Source organism: Alexandromys fortis, unplaced genomic scaffold (assembly GCF_014885135.2).
Source record: "Alexandromys fortis isolate MF-2015 unplaced genomic scaffold, M_Fortis_MF-2015_v1.1 scaffold_14, whole genome shotgun sequence".
Lineage (NCBI taxonomy): Eukaryota > Metazoa > Chordata > Mammalia > Rodentia > Cricetidae > Alexandromys > Alexandromys fortis.
In genome coordinates this window covers 11,405,504-11,424,140 of record NW_026067910.1, presented here as the reverse complement: position 1 = coordinate 11,424,140, position 18,637 = coordinate 11,405,504, and the positions used below count along the sequence as shown (strand labels likewise).

At 34.5% G+C, this 18,637-nt stretch overlaps 1 protein-coding gene across 1 annotated transcript in view; it reads left to right on the top strand.

The window, feature by feature from the left end:
* The window catches only part of Trdn (triadin), a 285,314-nt gene that overhangs the window by 70,959 nt on the left and 195,718 nt on the right, over positions 1-18,637 (top strand). Inside the window, exons 7-9 of the mRNA XM_050137969.1 lie at positions 955-1,011; positions 3,137-3,322; positions 10,342-10,401. Of these exons, the coding sequence (XP_049993926.1) occupies positions 955-1,011; positions 3,137-3,322; positions 10,342-10,401 (303 nt within the window). The remainder of the gene's footprint in view (positions 1-954; positions 1,012-3,136; positions 3,323-10,341; positions 10,402-18,637) is intronic.

Sequence of the window (18,637 nt, the reverse complement as noted above, 5' to 3'; positions counted from 1 at the left end):
GCTGCAAATGCTACTGGACTTCTCAGGTTATTTTAACTGCAACGCTTAGACCTTAGGTTTTTTAGTACATACAGAACAAAGACATGTTATATAAATTAATATTGATGAATTATGTTATTAAATACAAAAGGGAAGATATATTTCAGGTATCATATAGGACATTATTAAAATAAAATCATTATTATTTTAATAATCATTTTAAATTATCTTATACAGTACTGTTGATTCTCAGAGATGAATATTACTCATTAGGGATATGATTGGCTTGTGAAAATGACATTGATGTACAGCAATTGGTAAGCAGGCCCTAGGGAGGCTCAGCATCTTTGCAATGTTTAAAGCAGCCCCTTATATTGGGAATGACTCTTTCCTCAGTGCCAGTTTTGCTCCTGTTGAGGAACACTTTGGTTAATCAGTCTTCAGTCATGCTGATATCTCTTGTTATTAATGCTAAAACTAATTATTTTCACAATGTGTATATTGTATTTGTTATATAATTGTTCTTTTGTGGGGGTTCTCTCCTGAAAACATTATATATTTTGAGTAGAAACCTGTAAAAAGAATGATATCAGATCTAGCTTTCAACATACTATTTGTTTGTATTGACCAGGGTCTCACTATTAGGCCTGCCTGTTCTGGAATGCACAGTGTAGAGCAAGCTAGTCTCGAACTCATGGTGTTCTGCCTACCTTTGGCTCTTGAACACTTATTAATAGAGTTTGTCACTATAATTAACTACTCTCTAATTCATAAAGTCAAATTTTATAATGTATTGTCTGCGACTATTACCCACTGGTTACTATATTCCTAAGATGGGTTCCTCAGTATGATAAGCCCCCAGTTATTCTATGATTTGGATGCCTATAAACCCCTGTAGTCAGAAGAAAATTGACTTTGAAATCTATTAAAAGTATAAAGAATTTGTAATTTTCTAATGTTAATTTTCTGTTTAAGCAACCCACAAGGAGAAACTTGAGAAAAAAGAAAAAGAGAGAAAGACAATGGCAAAAGGTAACTTTTACCTTTATAATTTCATTCTTTAAGTCTTTTGACGATGAGGGTGTACAATTTGACTGAAACATGAATGTTTGTAGTCCTTTTCCAATTCATTTAAGTACAGTGATTTAAAATGGAATGTCTAAAGAATAATAAAACCGAATATACCAAAAAGATAGTCTCAAAAGATGGAAGGAAAATAATATGTTATCACATGTGATTGGCAGAATTTTGGTCTTTATGATCTGTATCCCATGGTGTCATTCTCATTGCACTTTTGCAGAGGTAGTCAAGTTTCATCTAAAACTAGAAAAATGACCCCATGTAACCACTTGCACACAATAAACAGCTGCAATGTATTTAAAATCAGAGAATTTTTACAGAATGCAAAGCCAGTTTTGAAGTATGGTCTTAGCCTCCTTGGCTACCATGAAAATTATGGGGGCTACAGGAGAACCATAAACAACAGCAGAAAGCAAACTGCATTCATGTTGAATAAGCATGGAAGCCAGTTTTTCCTATCGAAACTCCACTAAAGAGAACAATAGACTGGTGACTTCATTTTGGGATTTTGAATCCTGTGAGGAAACAATAAACACAAAAAGCACTGTGATAATATGCTTCAAGTTAAAAAAAAATTTTGCTTATTTTGGAAATTTAATTGAGCTGTATTTTTCTCTACCCTAAGTTGGGCTACCAGATGTTTTAAGTACTTAAAAAATATGCATTTTAACTAATAATGCAATTGCAACTCCTCCATGTAAATGTTTTCCTTATAAGTTTAAAATGTGCTTGCTATAAATAATATACTGGATCAATCTTATTCCAGCACCATCAAGTAACTGACTAGTTATGTATAGGAAATAATGTATCCCCATCAAAAAATGTTTATATTATTTAAGAATATTTGGATATACAGAAAATATTCTAAAGCCAAACTTTGTAATAATTTATTGTTCTTTTAATAAGATACAGACATATCTTTTGCACATATGATAGATAGATGTAGACAAATCATATAAATTTTACACATATCCTCACATGTGTTTTCATTTTATTTAAGCTATATATGTAGGTTATATTAGGACTAGAAAATTCATACATAATCTTTCTATGCTATGTGGAAAATACGATATTTTCTAGGGAAATAGGAGGCTAAAAAGGCATAAACAGGTGAATTTGAAATAGAAATAAAAGTGAACTTCTTTAGAATGCTGTGGAAGGTGTTGAAACTAATAACTTCTTCTGGCCCTTTCCTAGGACACGGTGTGTTTTTTGGTCTGTTTAAACTACAGTCTATCAAGGGCAGGAATTTTCCAGACCATCTTAGTAATTCTTCCTGAAAGAACATGCACAATTCATTGTCACCCGGTGCCTCATGGAGCTAGTAACTCCTCTATGCATGGTGCCTATATTGAACAGATATATACATTCATGTATATTTTGCTTGCTAGTACTCTTTTCTAGGACATTTAAGGTTTCACAAACCCTTAGAAATATTGTCTGTAACTTAGGTTAGTAGGAGTGCATATCTGTTTCTCTACTGTCAGGCTTTGCAATCCCAGTCTTTAGCAATATCTACCTCTCAGCTATTCTCTGGTTGGTTTCATTATTCTAATTTTATTATTCGATATCTTGTAGGTAATTTTTTCATTTGTAGCCCTTGCATTTATCTTCTGGAAAAAAAATTGTATTAGAATTAATTTTTTGAGTAAGGATGAAGATTTTATAGTTAAGGAGCAAAGTGATCACATTCTTTTAAAAGGAAATTTTTCAACTGGGTGCTTTAGGGTGAACATTTTTCTCACTGAGGATGTTCAGGGCACAACCTCTGCATTTGACAAATGATTCCTTGTGGACCACTTATGCTTTTGATTACAAAGCCCAACACAAACAAGCAATAACAACAGTGGTAAGAAAAATCCAAATCAGTCTTTTCAGGTGCAAATTAAGAGAGACTCATATTGCCGATGACTTGCATGTCTAATACAGCATATTTATTGACTTTATAGGACGCGGGTAACTGTCCACAGTATTTGCACCAAGGACACTCAATTTCCATTGATTTTCTTGCTTGTCTTTTAAAATGGTACTTGAGGAAATACCATAGTTGAAGAATAACTTTCTTAACTCTTTGCAGAGGACAAGAAAGTTAAGACTAAGGAAAAGACCGAAGAAAAGACGAAGAAGGAAATGAAAGTTGGGAAACAAGAGAAAGGGAAGCCATCAGCTGCCAAAGTAAAAGAAGCTCCTCCGAAATCCCCACCAAAGGTCAGGGAGAGGGATGACAAAGAGACAGCAGCTGTGCCTGGGCATGAACAGAAAGGTAAACATTCCGAGGAGGCCACAGCTGAAGGTTCTAAGAGAATCTTGGGCAAGAAGCAGATGCAGTCAAATTAAAAGCTGAAAAAGAATAAAATTAAACCTCATATGGGGTAAAAAGACAGAGCCAAGCTGATATGCCTGACACGAAGCAAAGCAAATTGGGTATTAACATATTAATAAATACATGAAAATGTGTTCAAATAGCTAGATGCATCTTCAAGTATTTGAAAGGGTGTTGAGTGAGCACCTGTAGTTATTTAAGTGCGAGGAAGAGAGAAGGCATATTGAGGATTTCAATCAGGAGTTGGAATAACAATTGAACAATTGTATGTGTCAGACTCTGGGGAAAGGTGGTTTTAAAAATTGACAGCCAACCTCAAGGAGTTGCTCAAGAAGTCAATGTACAAATCATACAGATGAAAAAATGTCATAAAAACCTTATTTTTATTTTTTGGTTTTGGTTTTTCAAGACAGGTTTTCTTTGTGTAATAGCTCTAACTGTCCTGGAACTAGCTCTGGTAGATTAGGCTGGCCTTGAACTCAAAGAAATCCGCTTGCCTTTTGTCCTGAGTGCTGGGATTAAAGGCATGTGCCACCACTACCTGGCTGAAAACACTACTTTTTGATATTTCTGCAATGATACCATTCAGGATATGTGCATTAAATCAATGATCCATTTAATTGTTGCAGAAATCTATTGTTAGAAATGGAAGTGTCAGGTGCATTTTCAGTCCTCTTAGAAAATCTCTAGGAAGCTTTTCATAGGACAGGTGTGCTCTTCTTCAAGTAAAACACATCTATTGACTTCCCAGAAACATCCCAATTAAATAGAGAAGCCATTCTTAACAGAAAGTGCAGTGTGAATATAAAATTGTTATTAAGGGCCTCTTTGTTTCACAATTAGAGTCCTTCTTAGTTCTCCATCCCAAATTCATTCCTCAGTCCAGGTTGCCACACATCCATACTTCCCTATTCAGAACACAGGGTCTGCTCAGTGGGAACAATTTCTGAGAATGATCTGTCTTTGCTTATGAATGTTAGAAAATAAACTTCCTTTGCTCCAGTAGCAATTGAATAATTTTATTAAAAGACTAAAGTGAACTGATTTGTATCTATACTACTTTACTGTTACTTTTAACCTTTATTATTACGAAGGCTATTTGGTCTGTAGAACTAGAAACACTTTTTTTCTTATTATAAGGTACACAATATGAATTACAAAGTCTGTATTTTCATCTTATCTTACCAACTTCACACTTTTTATTAACTTTAATACAGAAATAGTGAATGTAAACTTAGATTTATATTACAAGAGACATATATATATATAATATTTTTTTCAAAGGAAACAAGAAAAGAAAAGAGGAGTAGTGAGTTACTTTTCTAAGTTTTTCTTTTAGTGGTTCATAAACTTTAGATAGTGTGAACCTATTGTTCTTGAGATGATTATAGGATCTTGAAAATTGAAAATCTAAAATGTTACCTTTGTAAAAAATGCCATGTATGAATGTGTGTGCTATAAAAGAATGCAATAAAAATTAAATGGGTATTTTACTGTAGTAAAAATCAGGAAATTTAATCTTTTGGTTCACTCAACAAACAGTTAGATACTTTGCATTCCAAATTTCCCTTTAAGAGAAGTAAAGAATAAGAAGAAACCAATTAAAACATATCAATATGTTTTAGTCTATAATTTCATTTTATAAAACATATGCCACTTAGACTGAATATCAAAATACTTCCTTAGTAACTAGGCACTAATGCACGGTTTGAGAGGTTTACTTTTAGTGTCTCCCAGGGTTGGGGAACCATAGTTCAATGACAACTGATTGCACCAAGATAATTTCAAAGGGTGTTTTTCAGGTCATAAACATTATATTTTGTCATATCGTTAATACACTTCTTAAAGATATAAATCTATCCCAATTTGATTTAATGTACTCTTTTTGTGTTTATGTAAATAGCTAGTTATCCATTAAAATAAATTCCAAATATCACTTCCAGTCAAAAAAAAGAGGCATCAAAAGAATTCTATCCCTAAGTAAACAGTAGGTTAAGGCATGTCCCCTACTGAGAACTGCTTCTACCAGTTAAATAATTGTATGAGTAGGTAGAATATAAAAAAACTTAACTTAGCATGGCTGCTTAAAGACAAGGCTATTTTTTCCTTCCTTCTTTTCTTCGTCCCTCCCTCGTTTAATCCCTCCCTCCCTCCCTCCTTCCATCCTTCCCTCCTTCCCTCCCTCCATTACTTCCTTCCTTTATAACTAATCTGATATTTAAGAGCATTTGTTTTTAAAATGCTGGTCACATGGTAGGAATAGTTTAAACAAAAGGAAGAAAAGGCATTTTTTGAAAAAGAAGTAGCTTTGATTTTTAAATTCATAAATTTAAAATTGAGTTATTCTTTTCTGGACAAAATTAGGTTTATTTGCTTAGTTGAACTATGTCTAACAAGAGTGGATATGTATGTATGTACATATATATATAGTAATTTGAAATTTTTATTTTTAAATGAATGCTGTGCATATAAGTCTATGTGTGGGTTTGTGCTGAAAAATACAGGTGCCTCCAAGGCCAGAAGAGGGCATCAAATTCCCAGGAACTGGTTCTAGAAGATGAATTCGTCTCTTCTCCAAGAGCAGGAAGCACTCTTAATGATTGGATGGGTTCTCCAGTTCCTCACCCAGATTTTTTTTTAATACCTTTAAACACCCAATGCTCTTGGTTCTTTTGGAAACAGGCTTTTCTTGGATAGACATTTGTCAGTAAAATTTGCTTATAGCGTAAAAGTATTGAAAAACACCACATTTGGTTACTTTCAACATTTACTTTTGCAGTATATAAACAAGGTACATATACTTAAAGCATTGAAAATACTTGCCATAAAGTTACCCATCATATAATTTTTTTTTAATAGAACATCTCATATTCACTCAAGGTGAGGTGACAAACTTGACATTTCTCCCTGGTTTCTGCTGCTTTCTGCCAAGTCTGTGAGGAAATAAAAATCTCACAGCTGTTATATACTATGCTCATTCTTTTGTTATTTTCGTTATTTTTTTCTAACAAAGATTCAAGGACCTGTGGCTGCCAGAGAAAGTATAACTAATGAGAACCCGCCATAGAGCAGCAGACCACAAGCACCTTATCCTCATTAGAGGTTGTTCTTTGAAAGCCTTTTTTTTTTTCTTTCTGATTCTCTGTGCCCAGACTGCGTTTTCTTTTTACTGGTACTCCTCAGGGACCATCCTCTGGGCATCAGCACCTGAGTGTCATGGCCAATGCTCCCTGGGGAGTCACAAGGCAGGAATGGACAACATAAAATTAATTCTAGTAGAATGTTATTTTTTTTGCAAAACATCTTCAAAGTGACCAAATAGAAAATTACCTTACAGAAGTTACTGCCCCATAACTATAAATGCCAGACAGGCAGGATACTTCAGACTTTTTCCCTCCCTCCCTCCCTCCCTCCCTCCTTCCCTCCCTCCCTCCCTCTTTCCCTCTCTCCCTCCTTCCCTCCCTCCCTCTCCTCTCCCTCTCTCTCTTTCTTTCTCTGTCTCTCTTTCTTTTTAAAACAATCTTATTTTACATACCAATCCCAGTTCCCTCTCTCTCCTGTTCTCCCATTTACCCCACCTACTCCTCACCCCACTCCCATCTTCTCCTCAGAGAAGATGAGACCTCCCATGGGAAGTCAACAAGTCTGTCATATCACTTGAGGCAGGACCAAGGCACTTCCTCCCTCTATCTAGGCTGAGCAAGGTATCCCTCTGTAGAGAATTGGCTCCAAAGAGCCAGGTCATGAACTAGGGGTAAATACTGGTTCCACTTCTAGTGGCCCCACAAACTAGGAGTCATAAGCATAATAAATATAAGTAGTTTATACCACGTTGAAGATTTCATTGCACTGTAAACAATCTATTCTTAATAAAAACTAGAGGGTGCTTTTAGTTAACTCACAGAAACATCCAGCATATGATCCCATTAGGGAACAGAAAACAGTATTTAATTTTTGGAGAGTGTTATACCCCAAAAATAGCAAGGAGAAAGGCCAAATCCATGACTGTCCATCTGAAACAAGCTTTATTAAATACTGGCCAGGTCCATATCAGGGATTTGTAGAGAATGACTCTGAATTAGGTCAGTCAGGTAGGTGCCTGTAAAGGCCAAAAATAAAGTTCTTCCTACCTGTATCCATTGGGGGCAAGCTAACATCCTGGAGGACTTCTTACCCACCTAGCTCTTACCTATGTGTGATCAAGCACATTCTTTGTGGTTGGAGCAACCAATGTATTTACTGAACTGAAAATGTAGGTCTTGTTGTCCTACATGAACAATAGCCACCAGAATTCCAGGAAGTTATCTGTCCTTGGGAAGGTGGGGCTCAGGTTAACTAGCCTGTACATGAGGTATACAAACCCTTTCATATCGTCAATAGTCTGCACCTTATGAATTTTGGATATATGTAACAAATAATAGGGAAAATTGCTACTGCAGAGGGTTAAATTACATACAATGATTTTTTAAAGTGTAAATGAAGGAAAAATAAATAGGGAAAAGGAAATGAAAGGTTGCAGATAGTAATTCTGTGTGTGGCATTGTTACTGTCTAGGGATCTTGATTAAGTGGATTTTATTTGCCAGCTAAAGAATTAAAATTTAGAAAAATCTGGAGTATAACAGGTAACAACAGGCAAAATATCAGACAGAATAATTGGCGAGAGAAACTATTTTGTTAAGGGTGAGAAAGCAAGGTCCCCGATAGGAAGAAAGATCTTCTGTAGAGCAGAATGGGCACATAAAAAGCCCAAGCCCCATGTCACCTGGAGTGTGGTTGTTTTAAAGTCTTCTTCCCCAAATTTAAGACAAATCAGTTTGAACGAAGTCAAAGAGAGGGATGGGCGTATGGTTTTTAGGCAAACATCCTGCTGAGGCATGGAACCAGAAAACTGATGCACCCGCAGGGAGCCCTGGTGGAGGAAGGAAAAGGATGCCAAGCCTGATTTTGAATTGTTCTAGATGTGGAGGACGCCATCTTCATTACTTATCGGAGACTCCTGTCCCGGTCTACCTATCAGCAATCCAACTCTGAATCTGTCAGTATAATTAGACAATGTGGAGGCTACTATCATGGCATACTTGTACCAAACACACGGTGTTACAGATTGGCGGGTAACAGATCCCATACATCTACATTTTTGCGTATCCTATTTTGTGAGAAACACGCCAGAATCAGAGGAAGAAAAAGAGGAAGAAACAGTTAGACAAGGTTTTAAACAAAGGGAAAGATGAGTATTTCACACTGCTCCAAATCCACATATTCCATTTAAAGAAAAAAATAAAAGATTATTGGCTTTGTTTTATAGCAAAATTATCTGTTCTTCAAGAAAGGAAAATATTGTGAAGAGAAATGCCTAAAAGAAATCCCACACTAGCTCAGAGTTGAGTATAATAGAGGGTTATTTATTTAGGGGTAGACTCTCAGATTTCAATCCTCTGCTGGAACAGGGAAAGCCACCTAATCAAGCAGCTGGAAAAGAGGCCTGATGCGCTTTTTCAGCATATATGGTATAAGAGGCCACGCCCAAGTGGGCGGGTATGTTTAAGGCTACTGTCTGCAGGAATTCCTACAGCAAAAATGTGTCCAGAGAAGAAGAAAAAAAAAGAGGAAGAAAAAAACCCTATTTTAATGTGCTTTGCCTAACACCCCAGGATTTCTAGAACCTGGAATGTGACAAAAAAAAAAAACTACCCTTGAAGGTGCTTCAGTGAACAAGCGGATTCGGGGACCAGTCTGAAAACCAGCCTTTTCCTACTCGTCCCTTCATCTCAGCAACCCGAGTCAACATAAGCTTTGATGCCCTAATGTCTGTATTAAAGAAAAGAATACTAATTTTTAGATCTTTTGCAGTAGCTTCATTTACAATTTTAAAGACATAAGCAGAACTTCATAATGAAATCATTTTCAATTGATGTTAACACTATGAAAAAATGAGGTTTATGAATATTCTTGGGTACGTACTTATATAGAAATATAGTTATTTTCTGTTTTATGAAAATAATTTTGAAGAATTAAAAACTTATCATATTATAAAATTCAATAAACTTTCTTGGTGTTAAGGTGTTGTTTACTTTTGGTGGGATAATAAAATACCTAATACAAAGGCACTAAAATGTAAATCATTCAATACAAGATTAATAATATGTAAAAGTTTCAAAGATGTTATGGCAAGGATTATGAAAACTTTTAAAGATCTTTTAGAGTGGCAATTAGAGTTAGATTGACCACAGGGGAATACGAAGTTTACAAAACTATATATAGTCACGGAATATATGTCATTAAGAGGTGAAAGCAAAAAATCCAACTCCTGAAGCCACTGTGGACTGTGCCTGTATCAAACATCTGTTTACTTTGTTGGTTTTATTTTTATGTTCTACAGACTAGTCAAGAGTATGAAATGATCTCATATGATTTCTCAGTTAATTAACTTGGTAGTTCTATCTTTTGGTCTTATGAGTGATTCTTCAGATTAGCTTTCTAATAAAGAGAATTTCCATGAACAGGACCCTAACAGATTACAATGGGCTCAGCCTCAAGAAACAGCTTGTACAGCTAGCAGAGGGTCTTGGGTCTCGCAGTTGGTAAGCATTCCTAGCTGCAGGGAATGTTCTTTTGTAGAGTTCATTCTTCCTTCTCAAAAATCTCAAAAATACAAGTGAGAATAATTGCTTTAATGCTAGGAAATGGTTTTGAATTTTCAAGTACGTCCCACCCTAATGTACCCATAAACGAGTTTGTTTCCATATTTAAGAGTTTGTAGGGAATAGGTGAAATATGCTTATCATGTATTTGTCTCCATATGTTCATAGTATCCCAATTTATTCATTCACAGAAATAAACATTAGCTAAAATAGACTTTCCCTGTTTTGTTTGTTTTGATGCACCTTATCTCCATATAAAATAGACAGATGTTGATGACATATTTTCATTGCTTCTTTTTTCTCTCTATTCTGTCAGATCAGTATGCATTCTGTCGATATATGATTGACATGTTTGTCCATGGGGATTTAAAACCAGGTATTCGAAACAATTCTTATTTTTGTCTGTTTTAATAGGCTTTGTTTTTAAAATTGTCAGCTTTTCTGTACTAAGCTATGTTTTCATATACAAACCTGTGTAATGCATGTGCAGACATTGAATAAAGATGATAAAATGCAGGAATAATAATTGGTACTGGGGCCTTTAATTTTGCTTGTATCTGTTGCATGGCCTGTTGCACATGAAGTCATCTGAAAGCTTAAATACTAATATCTTCATATATAAAAGTACTAATATCTTTAATAATATCTTGAAATGAAGCAATGAGTTACTTGATTTGATTGCTGGTAAGTTTAGGTGAAATGATTTATAACAAGGAAGACATCAGAAAAAAATTTTTCTATTGATAGTGAACAAAATCATAATAAGATCCATCACTTCTCCAATACTAAGTCTTCTCTTTCCAAAACATTCAGAATTTCTTACATATGGTGTCTGGTGATTCCATAGAGTTAATCTTTGTTAATATTAATACAACAAAGAAAGGCTTTTATTTACAGTGAAAAACCTCTACTCTCTCATATCTTTCATTGTTATTCTAGCTTTGTTAAGGAATCTTAATTAAGATGGATGACTTTATTCCTTGTACTATATCTTTAAATATATATTTTCTGAGAGAGTGGATACTTGGAATGGGAGCTGACAGCAAACTATACTTTGTTATTTTAACTGTTTATATGGAAGTCTTTCTAAATGCTACTTATGTGTGCATGCATTGACAATCAAGGGTATCGTTCCTTAGAACGCATGTAATACGTTTAGTTCCTATGTATTTAAGAGCAAATGAGAATCTAATCTCTCTAGGATATTAAGCAATACCAGCAACAGATTTTGTCCGATAGTTTTTGCTTTTCCCTTCTCCTCTCCTAGTCTTTCTCTGTCCCCCATTCTTCTATTTTATTTCTCCATGTTTATACGACTTAGAAAGTGTGGTAAAGAAAGATGAGAAATTATAATTCCTTATTGATAAAGGTAGTCTCTGCCGGCATTTGTATGTGCTCACCTAGCAGAAGTTGGTAGACACATTGAGGAAGGTAGTGTGATCATTGGGGGAAAAAAGAGTTTTGAACAAAAATATACTTAATTTTTTTTCTAGCATGGGACTTTGAACTAGTTCATAAACAACTGTTCCTCAATGTTCCTGCATTTAAAATGGAATTTACAGTATTGACGATGTACTATTTGCAAAGCATCCAGTGGATGCACAGCAAAATGTTATGTTGCCTCAAATTTAATATTTTTAAATTATTTTTATCACAACCTCTGCATGAGCACTTCACAGAAAGGAATCACCTCAAGTCTTGATGTGCACAAACAACAAATAAAATTTTCCTACAATATCCGTGACCAACATCATTCAGCCATGGTGTTTGGAGAAAGTCTTACTCTAGCTGGATGATGACACAGCCCTGTTATCTAGGACTCCACGGGGTGAGTCAAGAGAAAAGAAAGTTCCTGTTTGGCCTAAACTTCGGAGAATACACTATTGAACAGTAAAACAAAACAAAACAAAACAAAAAAAAAACAAACAAACAAAAAAGAAACAACAAAAACAAAACAAACAAACAAAAAAAACAGAAAGAAAGGAAGAAAATCATACTCTATATATGCTTTGCTTTATAGAACCAACTATGCATAAGATGAACCATATTGTTGATACGCATGGATGGAAAAATGACTAAAAATGAATAATATATGTTGTTTTCTTGTTTGTTCCATTATTTCTAAATTTCAATGTTTGATTAAAAAAACAAGCCATTGTTTTGCTACTTCATCTATTTATATTATCTGCTAATTGTTCACAGGATGTTTCATAAGAAAGTCACATGAAAAAGTGAACCATGCAATGCCAAAAGCAGTAGAGAATGCTGGCATTTTAGCTGTCAAAATACTAATCAACTCTATGAAATCTGACAACAGCTGAAGGTCAGAAGGAATAATAAAGGAATCTCTGTGGGAGTAAAAGGTATTTTGTTAATGAATGCGCAGAAAGGGTCCTTCATAGCGCACAGGTGATGATACTCCAAAAATCATAGATTTAAATCTGCAGCAGTGTATACTAGTCTAACTCTGAGAATCATTCCTGAAATGTGGAAGTATAAATCCCTGCATTCTACATATTACCTTAATATTTGCTCTGGTTTGTTTCATCTACCTACACTTACTGTTTTGAAAGTCTAATATGTGAAAATATTTTAGATTAGTATTTCTTGGCCAGACACATTAAAATAGAAGAAGAAGGAGAAGGGAAGTAAAGGTTCACAAACTATTTGGTTTTTCAAAAGTGAAACAAAAAGGGATTACACTTTCCTATCCTTGTCACGGTTTTAGTGGCAAAAAAAAAAAAAAATAGTGAAAGAACACAGAATGTAATGAGCAATTTTAAATGTAAGGAATGAACAAAATGGTTTATGAGGTCAAAAGGATTTGGGAAAAAGCTGATGATATGATACTTATTCTGGGTTTCAGTCAGAGAATGAAATGATTCCTGCCAAGCATATTGCCCAGTATGCACCTAGTATTTATAAAACACTCCTGTTTCCATCAGCTTCTGTTTGGAATCCTGGAGCACCTGCTATTGTTTAGCTGGAGTTCATTATTAATTATTGGTAATGAGCTCTTAAAACTATCATTTGAATTTTCCCTCTGGAATTCAGCAATCCCTTGTAGATGGCTGTTTTACTCTCAAAAGTAACCCATTTTGTAGTGCAAATGAAAAAAGGACCCTTTCTGGTGGCAATGTAACATCATGTACCAAGTTTTGCCTTTATATCTCATCAAACAAAAATACTTCTGAGATGTCTTTAAAAGTTTAAACTGGCATTTCAACAATATGACAACACAAATTAAAAGTGCCTTTCTACTCCGCAGTGAGCAGTGGGTATACAGTTCTCTATGATAATGATAATCCATACCTCAGTTACAGAGACCAGAAGCAAATGAGCGAGTAAACTGGGAAGACAGCACCAGTTTGTTGTATGTGATTAATATTCCCGTATACTCATTCACTTTATCTTTAATTTGAGAAATAAGGAGGAAATGCTCTATAAATCTGTAAAGGGAATAATTAATTTCTTTCAATTTAAGAAATATTTTGAACACCGTAGATAGTCCTTTGGGAAAAGTAAACTATTATATTATCTCAGCCTTTACTAATCCAACAACCAAGAAATCAGTTAACTGTATATGTTTGCAGTGTTTCAGCCTGTATTTTTCAGTATTGTTTGTGTAGAGAGAGAGGGAGGGAGAGAAAGATATGGTCCTTTGCTCCTGTGCAGTCTTGAAATTGATGATCTAATTTCACCTAGGATTGAAATGATTCATTTGTCCATTGTCTTATGAGACAACTACAAAAACTAGACAATACAGACATTATTTGCAATCCCAAGATTCAATTTATTCTGGTTATTTCGTATTTTGTTGTATTTAGAAATCATCTGTACAGATGATCAAAATAAAACTTTCAGTTCATTTACACTGACCTTTTGTAATTCCGATTTTGTATTCAATGTCTTGTGGCTAAGGATATTTTTCCTTAAATAACATTTAAACCCCTAACTTTATTATTTTAGTAGTTTGAAAAGAAGCATCTAAATTCTTCTTGTCATACTCTCTCTTTGTGAACTTCACTTAGGTATAATGAACTTATCTGAATTTCTTGGCAGAGTCATCCAGGCTTAAGTAGAAAAATCTCAGGGCACACAGACATCTTGATATTCAGTGTAGAGGAATAAATCAAGGTCAGTATTTAGTATAGAGACCAGGACTGGCGTGCTTGGTGTTGGTAATTGTAGCACACTTCCCCTTTGTTCCTCACCTCTATAGCTGTTATGATTAAATTTTTACTGTAACTTAAAGTGCATCCCCCAGAAGTTGTCCTATGATTACAATTCTCACAATTATATGATGTACCAGGACTTTCTTTGGATCACCAGCTCCCAAATAATGACACTGAGACTTACTAATTATGAAAGCTCAGCCTTAGCTTAGGCTTGTCCCAACTAGCTCTTAATACTTAAGGCAACCTGTTTATATCAACCTACATTCTTCCATGTGGTTTGGTACCTCTCCTCTGTATTGTATAGATATTTCCTCTGCATCTCATTGAAATCCTCTGCCTCTCAAATCCCTATCCTACAGGAGTTCTCACTCCCTGGAAGTCCCACCTACTCTTTTTGCCTAGCTTTTGACAGTTCTGCTCTTTGTTCTTTATTAAACCAATGAGAAATAATCTTAGGCAGGTGAAGTAAAACAGACACATCTTCACAGTGTACAAAAGATTATTCCATGACAGTATGACCTTTACTGAGTCAATAACTTATGTCAAGGTATTTCATTTTGCTTTTTCGTCATTTATTTTCCTAAAATTGAGGGAAGATATTTACCTTACCAAATTTCTATCTGGATGGAAATAAGTTATTCTTGTATATCCTATATTCCAAGTTATGGACTTTAAAGTCATTCCTCTCATTTTATTATAATCCTTTTCTTGGACTTTAATGATTTTTTAATTTATTTTTTATTGAAAATAAAGTTTTCATACAAAATATTTTGATCATGGTTTCTCTTCCATCATCTCCTCCCAAATTCTCTCCACCTCCCACTCTTTCAATTCCACACCTTTCTCTTTCTTAAAAAATCAAACAAGCAAGAAAACAGAGACATAAAAATTAAACTAACAAAAAAGAAAATAAGAGGTTCAAGAAACACACACACACATGCACACACATATGCACACACATTCACATACATACACACACATGCACACCACCCCCAAAAGCATAAAAAAATATATATCAAGGTTTTAAAAAAGATACAAGTAATATAAGACAAAATTCTCCAAAAATATCTACAAGTTTATTTTTGTTGGCTGTGTATTGTTGGATAAGGGATCTACCCTTAAGTGTGGTGTGTATACCCAGTGAAAAATCCCTTTAAGAAACTGTTTTCCTTTGTAAGCAGTTATTAGTTAGAAATACCTTCTTGATTGAGGATAGAAGTTTGTGTTCAAGCCCATGGAAGCCATGTGTATGATTCCACAGTATCAATGTGTTTATGTGTACCAATCCTTTTGTATCTAGAAGACACTGTTTTCTTGGTATCAACCATCACTTTTGGCTTCAAAAAATCTTTTTTCCTCCTCTTGTGTATAGATTCCTCAGCCCTGAGGGGGAGATTTAATGGAGATATTTTATACAAGACTGAGTGTTTCAGGGTCTCTCCTTCTCTGCACATTTTCCTTAGAGGATCCTTCCCTCCCCCTAGTTACTTTATACCTAGCCTCTCTAGTTAGTTACATAGTCACACACCTATCTAAAGTTTAAATGCTAACATCCACATATAAGTTATATATATTTGTCTTTTGGCATTAGGGTTATCTCACTCAGGGTGATTTTTTTCTAGATACAACCAGATACCTATGGATTTCAGCATTTTTAAACAGCTGATTAACTTTCCATGGTGTAAATATACCACATTTTCCTGATATATTCATCTGTTGCTGGACATCTAGGATTATTCTAATTTCTGTCCATTATAAACAGAGCAGCAATGAACATCGTTTAGCCGATCTCTAGAATAGGATGAAGCATTCTTTGGAATATGTACAATTGTAGTATTGCTGGATATTAGGTAGTTCTATTTCCAGTTTCCTGAGAAACAGTCACACTGATTTCACAGCAATTGTACATTTTTTCTCTCCCTCCAGTAGTGGATGAGTGTTTCTCTTACTCTATGTTCTCATGACTATAAACTGTCATATGTTTTATAGGTCATGACCATTCTGACAGCTGTAAGACAGAAATCTCAAAAGTAGTTTTGAGGGCCGGAGAGATGGCTCAGTGGTTAAGAGCTCTGCTTGTTCTTCCAAAGGTCCTGAGTTCAATTCCCAGCAACCACATTGTGGTTCACAACCATCTGTAATGAGATTTGGTGCCCTCTTCTGGCCTGCAGGGATACATGCAGGTAGAACACTGTAGACATAATAAATTAAGTTATAAAAAAAAGTAGTTTTGATTTGTATTTCCATGAGGACTAAGACTGTTAAACATTTCCTCGTTTCTCAGTCCTTTGTATTTGTATTTTATCATTTGTGAGCTCTCTAATTCTGTACCCTATTTTATAATTGAATTACTTGTTTATGTCAAGGGATTCTTTATTTTTATACATTCTGGATATTAGTTCTCTATCAGATTTGAAGTTGGTAAAGTTCTTTCCCCATTCTGTAGCCTGTTAATTTACTTGCATAGATGATCTTTTTTGCCATACAGAAGATTGTTTTTTAGTTTCATATGGTCCCATTTATTAGTTGTTGGTCTTAGTGCCTGTGAATTGCCAAGAGTACCAAAAATATTAGTATTAGCTGTATTGTTATTTCCTGATTTTAGTTGGGTAGAATTTTATAATCAGATGCTTATCATATTGCCTTACCCTATCCACTTTGAAATGGATGAGTAGAGACACTCAAGGGTTACTATGGCAGTGTCTAGTTTCAGAAATTTGAAATACTTCAGACAATCATTTCTCATGTCAATCACTCAAAACTATTCTCAACTTTGTCTTCTATCAGATTTAGGGTATCTTACCTTATATTGAATTTCTTTTTTCCTTCCTTTCTTTATCCTTTCTTTAATTTTTTTTTCTGTAACTTTGGAGCATTTTCTGGAACTAGCTCTTGTAGACCAGGCTGGCTTCAAACTCACAGAGATCTGCCTGCCTCTGCCTCCTGAGTGCTGGAATTAAAGGCATGGACCACCACTGCCCTACTCTATTGAGTTTCTTGATCAATGTGGAGCTAAGTTTAGTTAAAGGTGATAAATACCTATCTATTTGCACCTTCTACATATAGACATCTAGTATGACCAGCACTATTTCTTGAAGGTGTTATATGTTTTCCAGTGTGTACTTCAAGCTTCATTGTGAAAAATCAGGTGTCCATAGGTGTGTGGAATTATGACTGAGCTTTCAAATTATGACTGAATTTGACTTCATTGGTCAATATGTTTGTTTATGTCAACACAATGGTCTTCTTATTACTATAGCTTTGTAGTACAACTTGAGATTGAGGAATATGCTACCTCCAGAAGTTCTTTCTTTATGCAGGATTGCTTTAGCTCTCCTAGAATTTTTCTATTTCCATATGAAACAGAAAATTGTCCTTCAAATTTCTGTGAATAATTCTGTTGGAATTTTGACTTTATTTATTTTAATCTGTAGCTTCTTTTTGGTATGAGGGTCATTTCCACTATACTAATCCTGTTGATCCATGAACATGAGCAATCTTTCCATCTTCTGATATATTCTTAAGTTTCTTTCTTCAATGGCCAAAAGTTTTTATTGTATAAGTCTCTTACTTGCTTGGTTAGAGTTACCCCAAAATACTTTGCATTTTATTTGAGGTTATTATGAGAGTTTCTCAGATATTTTCTTGGTCTGTCATTTGTATATGGGAAGGCTACTGATTTTTATGTGGTAATTTTGTATCCTGCAACTTTGCTGAAAATGTTTATCAACTGTAGAAGTTTTTTTCTTAGTCTTTAGAAGCATTTATTTATACAAACATATCATCTGCAAGTATATATACTTTAACTTATTACTTTTAGTCTCTTCAGTTGTCTTATTGCTCTGTCAAAGACTTCAAGTACTACTAATATTAACTAGATATGAAATAAGTGGACAATCTTCTCTTATTCCGATTTTAGTGGAAATGCCTTGAGTTTTCTTCATTTACATTTATGTTAACTGTAGCCTTGCTGGAAATCTCTTATATTGTGTTCATATACAGCCACTGTATTCCCAATCTATCCAGAAATTTTATCATGAAGAAATACTGAACTTTTTCAAAGGCCTTTTTTTGCATTTAAGGTGCTTTTTGTCTTTCAATTTCTTTATATATTGGGTTATATTTATTGTTTTACATAAGTTGATTTACAAATGCATCTCTGGTATGAAACCTCTCTATCAAGGTGGATAATCTTTTCTGATGTGTTCTTATGTTTGGTTGCAATTAATTTATTGAGAATTTTTGCCTCTTTGTTTGTATGAGAAATTGGTCTTTAATTTTGTTTGTTAGATCTCTCTTTGTATAGTTTTGATATCAGGGTAAATTTGGCCTCATAAAAAGAATTGGGCAATATTTTTTCTGTTTCTGTTTAAAGCATAATTTGAAGAGTATTAAACAACTTTGAAAATCTATTAGAATTCTTGGACTTTTTCT